This window comes from Microcaecilia unicolor, chromosome 1, assembly GCF_901765095.1.
Source record: "Microcaecilia unicolor chromosome 1, aMicUni1.1, whole genome shotgun sequence".
Taxonomy (NCBI): domain Eukaryota; kingdom Metazoa; phylum Chordata; class Amphibia; order Gymnophiona; family Siphonopidae; genus Microcaecilia; species Microcaecilia unicolor.
The window spans coordinates 243436768-243451553 of NC_044031.1; the positions used below are offsets into that span (position 1 = coordinate 243436768).

A 14786-nucleotide genomic window follows, 5' to 3' on the forward strand; every position below is an offset into this window, starting at 1 on the left:
AAATTACAAGAGGACCTTACAAGACTGGGAGACTGGGCATCTAAATGGCAGATGATGTTTAATGTGACCAAGTTTAATGTGATGCATATAGGAAAGAGGAACCCGAATTATAGCTACGTCATGCAACGTTCCACGTTAGGAGTAACAGACCAAGAAAGGGATCTAGGTGTCGTCATTGATGATACGTTGAAACCAGTGTGCTGCTGTGACTAACAAAAGCAAATAGAATGTTAGGTATTATTAGGAAAGGAATGGAAAACAAAAATGAGGACGTTATAATGCCTTTGTATTGCTCCATGGTGCGAACGCACCTCAAATATTGTGTTCAATTCTAGTCGCCGCATCTCAAAGAAGATATAGTGGAATTACTACTACTACTACTACTACTATTTAGCATTTCTATAGCGCTACAAGGCATACGCAGCGCTGCACAAACATAGAAGAAAGACAGTCCCTGCTCACAGAGCTTACAATCTAATAGACAATCTAATTAGAAAAGGTGAAGAGAAGGGCGATGAAAATGATAACGGGGATGGGATGACTCCCCTATGAGGAAAGACTAAAGTGGCTAGGGCTCCTCAGCTTGGAGAAATAGCAGCTGAGGGGAGATATGATAGAGGTCTATAAAATAATGAGTGCAGTTGAACGGGTAGACATGAAGCATCTGTTTACGCTTTCCAAAAATACTAGGACTAGGGGGCATGCGATGAAGCTACAAAGTAGTAAATTTAAAATGAATCAGAGAAAAGTTTTCACTCAACGTGTAATTAAACTCTGGAATTAGTTGCCAGAGAATGTGGTAAAGGCAGTTAGCTTAGAAGAGTTTAAAAAAAGGTTTGGATGGCTTCCTAAAGGAAAAGTCCATAGACTTAAATTGGACTTGGGGAAAATCCATTATTTCTGGGATAAGCAGTATAAAATGTTTTGTACTTTTCTGGGATCTTGCCAGGTATTTGTGACTTGGATTGGCCACTGTTGGACACAGGATGCTGGGCTTGATGGACCTTTGGTCTGTCCCAGTATGGCAATAGTTATGTACCGCAGGTTAGCCTCAGCACAGGCAACATGGCGGTTTACAATAAAGGATCAACCTAGGGAGGTCACGTGGTGCCATGGTGGAGTGAAGACGCTGGAAAGCGGAGCTCCCACACTTCCTCCCTAAAATCTTGCTATAATCAGCTAAACCAAAGGGCTGACACCGGGTCAGAGTGGTGGAATAATCAGAAGTGAAGGAGAGACAGAGTACAACTCCTGAATGCGCTGAGATGACCTCGAAAGCGCAGAAAAAAAAAGAGAAAGAGAAGATCAAAGGGGCCGAATCTAAAATGGCGGAGGCACCAGGCCAACTTCCTACCTCGGTGAGTTCAGCGTGGATGGCTGAAATAACAGCGCAGCGGTCTTGGAAGCTGCCCTGGATAAAAAACTACAGGCGCTGTTTGACAGAGCTGAAGCTGCACATGAACGGCTGGACGGATTTCATTTAGATCTAGACCACGTGCAGCAGCGGATTAGTGACATCGAGGATCGTATGACGGAGGCAGCGGAACCAACGGAGGCCCTGCGCTCTAAAAAGTGAACAATCTGGAACAAAAATTAGAAGATTTAGAAAATAGATCGAGGCGCAACAATCTAAGACTCCTCGGTCTCCCGGAACAACTTAAGGACCCTGAACTCGTGGACTATTTGGAGTGCTGGCTCCCCAAAGAACTGCAGCTCAACAACTTAAAGGAACCGCTCCGAATCGAGAGGGCCCATCGGGTGGGACTGAGGAGAGCAGCAGGGGATAGACAGAGTGGTGATACTGCGAATCTTGCAGTACGGACATAAGCAAGCGATTGTGAAAGCGCTCAGATCGGGACAGCAGCTGCAGCATGAAGGCAAGCATATTTTATGTTTTCAAGATTATTCCACGAAGGTAGCGACTGCCAGAAGAGCCTTTGCGCCGATGTGTACAGAGCTTTATAATCGAAAGATCAAATTTGCTTTAATATACCCAGCCAAACTAAAGATCTTTCAAGATGGGACTGAAAAAACTTTGGAGACGGTAGAGGCAGCTAAAGACTTCATTAAGGCCCTATCACCTACTGTAACAGAGTGAAGAACTGGCGGGAATGGCAGGAGGCTGACTACAGCCAGAGAGGGTGAGAAAAAACTGATACGTCGCTGATCGGGTTTGAAGTTTGAGCCCGAGGCTGGAAATAAGTTTCGATCTTAACTTTTCATTATAAGATACTTTGAAGGCGTGTTTTCCCTGACAGCGAACTACTAGTTTGATAAGGACCTGAGGAATATTACAGCGGACAGATGGCTCTTGCATTTTGCTGGATAACAACCTAGTGAAGTGGCCCAGAAGACTGTGTTCCAATAGCAAAGAATAGCTGCCACTGCATATGCAACAAGGGAGTACATGGGTACAGCTTATAACCCTGGACTGCAGGTTTTCATATTCAACCAGTTGTGTTTTACAATACGGGAGGGAGTTTCTAACAATGGTTCTTGACATGGGGCAGGATATTGCTATGTTACTGTTAAAATGTTCAGTGTTAGGTCTCATTCGAGAGGCATGTATTTAATATATAGGAACCCCGCCTCCTTGAGAAGTAATCCCCATATTTTGTTATAATTGGGGGATTTCTTTGGTAAAGACCAGGGTATCACAAGAGCTTGCGTTTTAATCAGCGATGAGCTGGAATAAATCAGAATAACAGTGTGTTAGAGATAGGTGTTGAGGCATAGAGGAGCGGGGAATACGGGGATGGAGTATTTTGTTGTGTTAGGTGTGGGCCCTTCGGTTTCGTGAAGGGGAGGTATGAGGTGCCTAAACGTGATGAACTCGTCTAGGAGTTCAAATGGGTTTGCGGGATAGGGAAGGGATGGGATAGTCTTGAGAGGGCAGGGGGGGAGGGCGTCATTCCAGGCAGCCGGATACATGGTAATGAGAGAAACTGGGACGCTACATGGATATTCTGGCAGGTGACGATGGGGGGGGGGGGGGGGGGGTGTGAGCTGGGACATTCTCCCCAAGGAACAACAGTGACTGTACTATAATGTACATACAGAGGCCTGACCAGATGGTCAAAATAATTTCATGGAATGTAGGTGGTATCTCATCACCAGTTAAGCGGGCTAAGCTGTTGCAGGCCTTAAATAGACAAAAAGCGAATATCGTTATGTTGCAAGAAAGCCATTTAAGTGGAACTGAACATCAGAAGCTATGCAGGTGGTGGGTGAAGGAGATGGTGGATAGTCCCGCCCAAAATAAAAGAGCAGGTGTAGCTATTCTGTTCAGGAAAGGGACACAATATGTTTCGAATAATAGTGTTATAGACCCCAAGGGTAGATACATAATTCAGCATATCACTTTGAATAAGCCGTTACTGTTGGTAAACCTGTATGCGCTAAATCAATACGACAAAGTTTTTTCAGAGAATTATTAAACAGATGCATACTTTTGATCAGACCCCAATCATAATAGGAGGGGACTTTAACTTGGTGTCCGACCCTATGATGGACAGTATGGGTCCCATAAGGGCGGCTCCTGTGAACCTTGTCAGAGGATTACCCTGGATCTGCTCTGCCCTGGAATTCGTGGACTCGTGGCACCTGTTGCATCCTAGTACCCTTGATTTTACTCACTTATCTAGAACTCACGGTACGCAATCGCGTATTGACTACCTATTAATATCAGGGAACATTTCGTCTAGGTTAACGTAAGCAGAGATTGGTATTACTGCAGTGTCGGATCATGCGATGATTTAGGTGATGTTGGATTGGAGCAGAGAGGAGAAGATAGGATTTCGATGGAAATTTCCCAAAACACTATATTATGATCCTCAGTTCCTCTTGTTTATGCAGGAGAAATGGGGAGAATATGTAGCATGCAATCAAGAAAGTTATAATAGGGACCCGATCCTTTTTTGGGAAGCAGCAAAAGTGGTCTTGAGGGGGCACATTATCTCGTATTCAGTGTATCAAAAGAGGGCGAAAGATGCAGAGCTGGTGCGGTTAGAGCTCCGGGTACGAAGGGAAAAGCAGATATATGGGTGTACACCGATGGTAGGGAATAAGACTAAACTCCTGGCATCACAAGTGGAACTAAATCAAATGATTCAGGCGAGAACACAAAAGTCAATGACATATTTTTGTTTCCAGCTTTATCAACATGCTAATAAACAGGGCAGACTGTTGGCACGCTTGGTAAATCAAGGAGGGGGGAGTAGGTATGTAACTAGGGTTCCAAATGAGCAGGGCTCTTATTCTCATACAAATGTGGATATTAACAAGGTGTTTAAATTTTTTTATGCTAATCTATATTCACCTTTGGCAGGTGAAGGGCTTGATGCGACTTCTTATTTAGCAGGCCAAGAGCTCCCTCAGATAAAGGAAGCGCAGCAAGCTATGCTTAATGCTGATTACTGAGGAAGAAGTGAGGTGGTGTATCAGAGCTAGCCCACTGTGTAAAGCACCGGGGACAGATGGCTATACGTCTGAATTTTACAAACTGATGATAAATGACATAGCCTCCTGTCTGACGGTGGTGTTTAATGCCATAGTGGTGGCAGGGAAATTGCCGGATACACTGCGGAAAGCTCAGATAATTGTGCTGTTAAAACCAGGCAGAGACCCGGATAGAGCGGGTTCATACTGACCTATTTCCCTGCTACCGTATGAAGCAAAGTTGCTTGCCAAAATCATGGCGAACAGGCTGGCTAGAGTATTACCGTCATTGATAGCGGAGCCACAAGTAGGATTTGTTCGAAAGTGATCAGTAGCACGCAGTTTGAGAAAGATCTTATTAACACTGGAGGAAATACACAGGATCTGTAAGCCCTCGCTCCGAGTAAGCTTTGACTCTGAAAAAGCGTTTGACCGTGTTAATTGGGACTTCATGTATGCAACACTGGAGGCATATGGAATTAGAGGATATTTTGGTGAGGCCATAAAATCTTTGTACCGAGAGCCAGTAGCGGAGGTAGCTGTTAATGGAATAGTTTCGGACTCCTTTCCCATAGCAAGAGGCACGAGACAAGGCTGTCCCCTCTCCCCTCTTTTGTTTGTTTTGGTGATGGATCCCCTAATTAGAGATATCCTGAGTATGGAAGAGGTGAAGAGGGTAGAGGTGGGAAAGCGAGCACTTTAAAATAGCAGCCTTTGCGGATGATTTATTGGTGATACTGCAGGAGCCTCGGATCTCCTTGGCAGCGCTTCTGGAGATATTTACAGAATTTGAGGACTACTCGGGCTTCTGTAATAATTTAGATAAATCTGAAGTTCAGCCCCATGCATATCTCAGATGTAGAGTGGTCTCAGATCAATTGCCCATTAAAAGTAACGAGAGATACATTTAAGTACTTAGGTATACAACTGCCAGGAGATCCGAGGAGGCTGTATAAACTGAATACTGACAAGCTGCTCTCTCTAGCACTAAGTTATGGATGGAAAGATGGGCAGAGCTGCCAGTGTCACTGTTGGGTAGAATATCACTGTTTAACATGATTATATTTTCTAAGTGGCTTTATTGTTTTCAGACTTTGCCGTTGTGCCTCATTAAAAGGGACTGAAATAAATTGCTTGGCTTGCTATCAAAATTTATCTGGAATAAGAAAGCCACAGATTAGTATGACAGGAATGATGGAGGGGTGGAACAGAGGAGGGCTAGGTATACTGAACTTCTGGAGATACAATAGAGCCTGTTTATTACGACATTTGGGAGACTGGCTGCAGGGGTCATCTCGTTATACCCCACTGCAGATGGAAGAAGATTGAATGTGTCCCCTACATTTAAACTATATATTACAGGCGGCAGCCTTAGATCTGCCTGTACATATTTGTAGGGGTAATCTAGTGAAACCGCTGCGGATGATTTGGGGAGAACTAGCAAAACTCTGGTCCTTTGATGCACACATTAGCAGGCTCTTACCCATTAGGGGTAATGGAGTTTTTAAACCAGGAATAGAGAACAAGCGTATGCGAAGCTGGTGTGAAAAGGGATTTACTATGGTAGATGATTTTGTAGACCAGGCAGGGCGCCTTAAGCCACTGGAGTCCTTGAATCTGACCTCTATTGAGTGGGCAGATATATATGCTTTCAAACAACTTTCTCACTATATTGCCACTTTGCCTTCACAGTTATTGGAAGTTGATGTGCCCTCCAAAATTAGAGAACTCTATTGAAATGCCAACGACAGATCCGGCCTCCATCTCGGTGCTGCACAAAAGATTGCTACAAAGTTGGCCAATAAAGAATCTGGGAAAATTGGCGGAGAGATGGACGGCAGACATACAGAAACAGATCACTACAGGATCACTGTTGTGTAGCATGAGACAAAACAGGATTAGCAGTGCTGAACTGTGGGAATGCCAAGGAAGAAGTATATATAGGGCGTATACCTCATTGTCGAGACTGTTTAAAATGGGCAGAGCAGATTCAGCCACTTGTGGCTGATGTGGAGATTCCTATCACACTTACTATCATGCAATGTGGGCCTGTGAAGCGATCCATGAATATTGGTCGCAGATAGAGACATTTTTAGGGGGCATTTTGGGTCGAAACGTGACATTAACACCAGAGACAGCCATTTTGGGGGTTGACTTGCTGAGGGGTCTGTCATAACTTATTAATTTACAAAGCATGTGTAGTGGGGAAGAAATGCATCCTAGTAAACTGGGTACAATTGGAAGCACCGTCATATTGGCAATGGCGCAACAGATGGCAAGCGCTGCTATTGATGGAGCTGAGAGCTTCTTACTACAAGCCTAAATCGCAACGTAGATTTTACCAAATATGGGAGCCATACATTAATACCCTGTCTCCTAAGGCCCGCAGTTCCATTTTGAACCGCTTGAGCTTAAACCCAGCAAAGTTAGCTAAGGGACTTGGTTAACGGAATGGTGATTCCAATTTCATTACAAGAGCTGAGAGCAGCCTGGAATTGGGGGGGGGGGGGGGGTTAAGAGGGACGGGGGAAGGGGGGGGGGGGGTGGGTGGGGGGAGAGGTGGGTGGGCAGTAATGGGGAATACAGAGGGTTTGGTTAAAGGGGGGGGGGTAGATATTAGATAAGATAGGAGTTAAAGTAAAATGTGATGACTGCTGTTCATGTAATATTACAAGTTGTTCATTTATTGGTTGTAATATTTGCTGTAGCTTTGAAGGCTACTGTACTGTACTGTATTGCTGCTGAGTCATCAATAAAAAAAATGTTAAAATAAAATAAAGGATCAACCTATAGTATTCTATTAATAGTCTGCATAAATGGTGGCCCTGCCTATGTCCCTACCCTGTGAACACCCTACTAACAAATTATGATCTATGACATTTTACAGCATAACTACAGAATAGAACTTAGGTGTGCTACTGCCATTTACAAGCAGAGTACAGTTACCTGCATGGAAAGCAGTATTCTAGAAGTTTAAGCATGGAAAAGGCATTTAAATTTAGGCAACCTATTATAGAATGAGGGGTCTACAGTACTATGTAGAGTTCTAGAGTCTGCACCTTTAAAAATATATAAACAGGATGGAGTCGGTCCAGATAGTGACTACTAAAATGGACCAGTGGTCTTTAGCATAAGGTGTATGGGGAGAGACTTAAGTATCTCAATATGTATACGCTGGAAGAAAGGTGGGAAGGGTGATGATACATTTAAATACCTGAGTGGCAGAAATACACAGGGGACAAATCTCTTTCAACTGAAAGGAAGCTCTGGAAAGGGCACATAATGAAGGTAAAAAATAGGAAGCATGATTTTCCTCACCGAGTTGAAAAAGAGTGAATACATTTCATAGGAATTTAGGATGCATACGCAGAACTGGTGATTTTTTTTCACCGAGTTTTCAAGGGACCTTTAATCATCTATGAATTTCTATAATTCTTCTGAGGACATTTATTCATCCATCTGTTGGGGTTTGGCTTCTACAGTTAAATTACATACGTTTTATTTTGTATTGTGACTCTCCATGTTGTGTCTCTGGGAAAAAAAAAAACAGGAGAAAGAAGGAAACAGTGACACCTAGTGGCTGGATTTAGGAGGGAGGCAGTGTGAGAATAAAGGATACAGCAGAGGCCAGACAGCGGGCAGGGAAGTGGAGTGGAGGAAAATATGATAGACCGCAGATGGGGAGCAAAGGGAGAAGCATGCTTGTAAGTCTTTCATTGTAGCCAGTGTTTGAGTTGGCTCCATTGAGATGTATTGCAACAACGCAGACAATACTGATACTTTGATTGACTGACATAGATAAACATAATAGATGACGGAAGAGAAAGACCTGCAGATCCATCCAGTCTGCTCAACACGATAAACTCGTATGTGCTACTTTTTGTGTATACCTGACCTTGATTTGTATCTGCCATTTTCAGGGCACAGACCGTAGAAGTCTGCCCAGCACTAGCCCCGCCTCCCACCACCGGCTCTGCCACCCAATCTCCGCTAAGCTTCTGAGGATCCATTCCTTCTGAACAGGATTCCTTTATGTTTATCCCACGCATTTTTGAATTCCGTTACCGTTTTCATCTCCACCACCTCCCGCGGGAGAGCATTCCAAGTATCCACCACTCTCTCTGTGAAAAAATACTTCCTGACATTTTTCTTGAGTCTGTCCCCCTTCAATCTCATTTCATGTCCTCTCATTACCGCCTTCCCATCTATGGAAAAGGTTCGTTTGTGGATTAATACCTTTCAAATGTTTGAACGTCTGGATCATATCACCCCTGCTTCTCCTTTCCTCCAGGGGTATACATGTTCAGGTCAGCAAGTCTCTCCTCATACGTCTTGTAACGCAAATCCCATACCATTCTCATAGCTTTTCTTTGAACCGCTTCAATTCTTTTTACATCCTTAGCAAGATACGGCCTCCAAAACTGAACACAATACTCCAGGTGGGGCCTCACCAAAGACTTATACAGGGGCATCAACACCTCCTTTTTTCTGCTGGTCACACCTCTCTCTATACAGCCTAGCAACTTTCTAGCTACGGCCACCGCCTTGTCACACTGTTTCGTCGCCTTCAGATCCTCAGATACTATCACCCCAAGATCCCTCTCCCCGTCCGTACATATCAGACTCTCCCCACCTAACACATACGTCTCTCGTGGATTTCTACTCCCTAAGTGCATCACTTTGCATTTCTTCGCATTGAATTTTAATTGCCAAACCTTAGACCATTCTTCTAGCTTCCGCAGATCCTTTTTCATGTTTTCCACTCTCTCCCGGGTGTCCACTCTGTTACAAATCTTAGTATCGCCCGCAAAAAGGCAAACTTTACCTTCTAACCCTTCGGCAATGTCACTCACAAATATATTGAACAGAATCGGCCCCAGCACCGATCCCTGAGGCACTGCACTACTCACCTTTCCCTCATCCGAGCCAATTCCATTAACCACCACCCTCTGGCGGCTGTCCGTCAACCAGTTCCTAATCCAGTTCACCATGTCGGGTCCTATCTTCAGCCCGTCAAGTTTATTCAAGAGCCTTCTGTGGAAACCGTGTCAAAAGCTTTGCTGAAATCTAAGAAGAATATGTCTATAGCACGTCCATGATGCAATTCTCCGGTCACCCAGTCAAAGAATTCAATGAGATTCATTTGGCACGAGTTACCTTTGGTAGAACCATGTTGTCTCTGATCTTGCAACTTATTTGCTTCTAGGAAATTCACTATCCTTTCCTTCAGCATCGCTTCCATTACCTTTCCAATAACCGAAGTGGGGCTGAGAACTTGCAATTGATGTACACATCAATATGTTTAATGTTTTAAAGTGTGTTTTAGTGTATGATTAAACTTCACATCATTTTTAAAAAATTGGGCTTATTTTGTTTTTTTTAAACTGATATCCCTTGTTTTAGACTTACTTTTTCAGCAAAACACTTGTTTTTGTACAAGTACTACTTGGCAACACTGTGTGGTTCTCAAAGCTGTTCTAGGGAACCACCAGCCAGTCAAGATTTTACGAATATCCCTAGTGAATATGCATATGACAGATTTGCATGTCTGTCACCTCCATTATATGCAAGTCTAATGCATATTCATTATAATTAAATCAATAAGAACCAAGTTCACAATTTACTAGTAAAGTGGTAATATCTATCTTTTCTTACCTATAACCAAATTGAAGCAAAACATAGACTAAGTCTCTACTGATCACATAATCAGTTGTAAAGTTCTCAAATAATCCAAGAAAATGAATAGCTGGTCGAGTTCAACTAAAAAACTATTTACAAAACACTGGTGTTATCGCCACTGCTGAGTACATCACCACAAATTCTCTATGATGTTGCTATCGATCCAACATTAGTGTATCTTATTCCACAGTATTTATTTAATCCATGCGTCATCTAAAATATATTTGAAGTTCCAAGGGTTGGCAAACACTCAGATTTATAACTGAAACCCAACATTGGTCTGGACTCTACACAGCACCGTGTTTTGCCTAAACTGGCGTCATCAGGAGTCTAGACTGATACACAGTTTGTTAAAGATACGGATCACTTCAGGGTGGATTATGCTAGCTGGATGATCTCTCTCCCGGAGCGATACCAACCAACTGGATGGGAAACATTTGTTGGATGATTTTATAACCTATTTAATAAAGTTACTATAATCATGTTTTAGTGTTATGTAGGTGGTTTCTTTAATATAATCATTTTTATTAGGGATATCCTGAAACCCCAACTGGCTGGTGGTCCCTGACAGATTAGAGAACCAACGGATTAGAGAACAGAATGACTTCTCTGTTCTGCTCCAGGATCAACTCCTTCCCTCCTGCAGGCTGCATAGGAGAGAGGGCCTGGAACAGAATATCCATACTGCTCTGGAACCTGAAAAGAAGTGGCAAAACTGCATTCCAGGCTATTCTACCAGAAACCAAGCCCTCCTGTGACTCGCCTCTAGTCCCAGCCCCTTTCTTTCAGCCCAGACACAGAATTCTATAGAGATCACATGGCCCAGATCTTTTGCTGTTCTTTCCAGCTCAACAGTCATTGTTCTTCCTTCTTTGACGCCTGCAGCTGGCACAGACTCTTGGGCACCTGATCAACCTAGCAACAAGTGGTTTTCTAACCCTGGTTATTTCTGTGAATGTAGTAGTTTGAATACCATGCTAGTTAACTTAGATACAATGCTTTGTAAAAAATCTTCACATCATTGTACATTTTCATATTGTTGTCTAACATACAGAATTCAAAATGCATTGAAGTATGAGTTTCAGTGATCTGTCCTATGCAAAGAACAATTATATAGAAATATTCAAAAGTTAAGAAAAACATATTTTGAAATTTTTGACATGCGTATCTCAGAAGCACTGTTAACAAATGAAGGGTAATGTTTTCTTTTCTTACCTGTTCGATCACTGCTTTCAACCACCACTGAGGTCCCATGAGAGTTATAGCAGCAATTATTTTAGCATGTAGTACTCCAAGAGCCCAGTCCTGTTATAGGAAAATCATATATGTTTACTTTTCATGCTAATACAGAAGAATAAATAATTTCTCGATCAGAGATGGGATTTGTTAAACATAAGGCGCGAAATGATAGCCCAGTAGATAGATCTTGATAGTTAATTCACACAGTGCTTTATGCATGTATTTTCCTACTGGATTTCTTAGGACAGATCATTCAACTCTAATGGATACAACTGCATTTCTCTTTGTTGACATGACAAGGTTATGTATATTGGGAGACTAGCATTCCTGTTGATCCTCCATCTCAGTCATTTCTAGAACATAATCATGTCTAATGCTCTTTCTGCTTTAGATCTTTGAAAAATAGTACAAGGAACTAGGCATTTGGTTGGACATATGCTTGACTTAGCTTTATTTTCTAGATGAATTTGATGTTGGCTTTAATATTAATTCCACTATAACCCCTATGGGGTGATCTGATCATTAATGTATTAGCTTTAAAGTATGCACCAAAACAAACATTACAATCAGGTTCCTACTACTGTGGTAAGAAGATTGTTAGACCAAGATTTGTGGGTAAAAAGTGGGTTCTACTTTTGAAAAACTTTTCATCTTTACATGTGGAAGTCGCTGTCATATTGCGTAATGGGTCCCTTAAAGGGTATTCTAGATATAATTGCCCTAGATAAAGGTACCAGTATTTCTGAAAGCAGAAAATCACCCTCATGGGCAGGTGATCAGAAGCAAACGCGGGCGGCTAGAGGCCATTAGCACTGGAATAGCATCCGTGTTTGCCTGTGCCCCAGGATCAGAGCCGGCAAGCGTATGAAATGAACACGCTGGCTCTGACCGCTAATTGCATGCAAATGAGGGTCTCCTACATTCCTCCCTTATGATCAGCATGCAGTGCGCCAAACAAGGGCACCCTTCCTGCTGCAAACCCTACGCCAGCTGGGTGCTTGGAGGTGCGTGTGTGTGTGGGGGGGAGACAAAGAGGGAGAAAGCAGAGAGATTCTGGTTCGGGTGGGGAAATGAGGTAGGCAAATACTGCATTGTAGTGGTGGTGGGGGCAACAAGGGACAGATGTGCTGCATCAAGAGAGGCATGGCAGGAAAGTGGTGCTGCATGGGGGGACGACAAGGGAGGGAGGGAGAGAGGTACTGCATGGGGTGGCAAGGTGGGAGAGAGGAACTGCATGATGGAGATCAATGAAGGAGAGAAGTGATGCATTGGGGCAGTGGGTACCAACACGAGGGAGACATACTGAATGGGAGGGCAAGGAGGGAGAGAGGTGCTGTATCAGGAGGGGTAGGGAGGGACAGAGGTGCTGTATTAGGGGTGGGGGCAAGGAGGGACAGAGGTGCTGCATCAGGAAGTGAGGGAGAGTGGTACTGCATTGGGGAGAGCAATGAGGAAGAGAGGTGCTGGTTAGGAAGAAAGAGATTAATTGGGGGGGGGGGGGGTAAGGAAGGGAGAGGGCACGGAGAGGTAAAGAGGTGCTGGACCTGGGAGAGCAGACAGATGGTGGACATGAAGAGAAAAGTGGCAAATGTACAAGGTGGTGAATCTCTTCATAAATGAAAATATAACCAGGATTCTGTCCATGCCAGATAACCTTCCAGTAGGAGGGAGGTTGACTTAAGGAAGCTGTTTGCCCTTTACAATCTCTGTCCATCGAGGTCTAAAAATCCATGCACCACAGATGCAGAATTCACCCGTTAGCACCAGATATCCCAAAAAGGGTAGTTTACAGTTTATTAAATTTAAAAGTACAGTACAAGTTCAAATATCTGGACTGCTCGGGGATCAGGATGGTCCAGATGTTTAGATTCTCACGCCATACTTTTAAAATTCAAATTTAAGGAAGGATAAAGAGCTGAACAGGCAAATTTTGTTGATTTTTTTTTGTCCGTCTACTGTATCTGTAGGGCTGCCAAGAGGGAGATTTTAGTACACACCCTCTAGACTGTTCCCCGTACAGCACAGCGCCTCCAGTTTCCTTCCCCCTCTTTCTTCCCACGACTCTGTAAACCTGTGACTGCCGCTGCTTTTTATCTCAAAGACAGTTTTTTTTGACATCAGAGGGGTCAGTCCTAGGTCTGTTCAGGTCACAGCCTGCTGCAATGGTAGTTCTCCCTATGGACGCAGCTCTACAGTTTCCCCAAATATTTGTGGTTTGTTTTTAACTGGCATTTTTCCTACGTTCTTCAAATATGACTTTAGTAGCATCACAACACTAGCATTTTTTGTATATTTTGGCAGCGATTGTCCTCAGACAACACACATGCTGTGTTTATTATATTGGTAATCATCCTCCTCTATTCCCAGTACCACCTCATACAATCCTCTCTCTCCTCTCCAGCCCTCTTTTTTTTTTTTTTTATGTCTTTATTGCAGTTTCTGGACTGCCTGAGAATCCAGACTGCACATTCTCCTTCTCTTGTCCCTCCATTCCTGGCCCTGCCCACTTGCTCTCAATTTCTCTTTCACCTGTTCTGAAGCCTTTGGTCCGGCGGCGTCTTTCTCGCCACACGTGGCCCTGCCTGCAGTTCTGTCTTACTCTCACCTGTTCTGAAGTCTTTGGTGCTGCTGCACCAGCAGCCTTACTCATAGGCTGCCTCTGGCATGCACTATGCCTTTCACTCTGACCCGTCCTGCCCTTCGAACAACAGGAAGTTGCATCAGAAAGAGTGGGACAGGTCAGAGGGGAAAGGCCAGTGAATGCCAGAGGCAGCCTGTAAGTAAGGCTGTCGCTAGCACAACAGCATTGAAGACTTCAGAACTACAGAGTCGTGGGCAGGGCCAGGTGTGGGAAGTAAGAGGGGGAAGGAAACTGGAGGCGCTGTGCTGTACGAGGAACAGTCTAGAGGGTGTGTACTAAAATCTCCCTCTTGGCAGCCCTACAGATACAGTAGACAGGAACAAACAAAAAAAAAAAAAAATCAAAAAAAATTTGCCTGTTCAGCTCTTTATCTTTCCTTAAATTTGAATTTTAAAAGTATGGCGTGAGAATCCAAAAAATCCAAACATCTGGACCAACCCGATCCCCGAGCAGTCCGGATTTTTGAACTTGTACTGTACTTTTAAATTTAATAAACCATAAACTACCCTTGTTGGGAAATCTGGTGCTAACGGGTGAATTCTGCATCTGTGGTGCATGGATTTTTAGAACTCGATGGGACAGATTGTAAAGGGCAAACAGCTTACTTAAGTCAACCTCCCTCCTACTGGAAGGTTATCTGGCATGGACAGAATCCTGGTTATATTTTCATTTATGAAGAGATTCACCACCTGGGGTGAATCTCATCATAAAGAAGGTTAATAAATCCCAATAAATAAATAAATTTCATATTCTCTAATGGTCATTTCCCAGGAAATAAAGTTAACATTAT

The 14786-nt window shown here is 43.4% G+C and overlaps 1 protein-coding gene across 1 annotated transcript in view; it reads right to left on the bottom strand.

Moving 5' to 3' along the window:
- LOC115471506 (E3 ubiquitin-protein ligase MARCH6) overlaps positions 1-14786 on the bottom strand; it is a 350986-nt gene that overhangs the window by 45609 nt on the left and 290591 nt on the right. The window contains exon 23 of the mRNA XM_030205152.1: positions 11332-11421. Coding sequence (XP_030061012.1) covers positions 11332-11421 — 90 coding nt within the window. The remainder of the gene's footprint in view (positions 1-11331; positions 11422-14786) is intronic.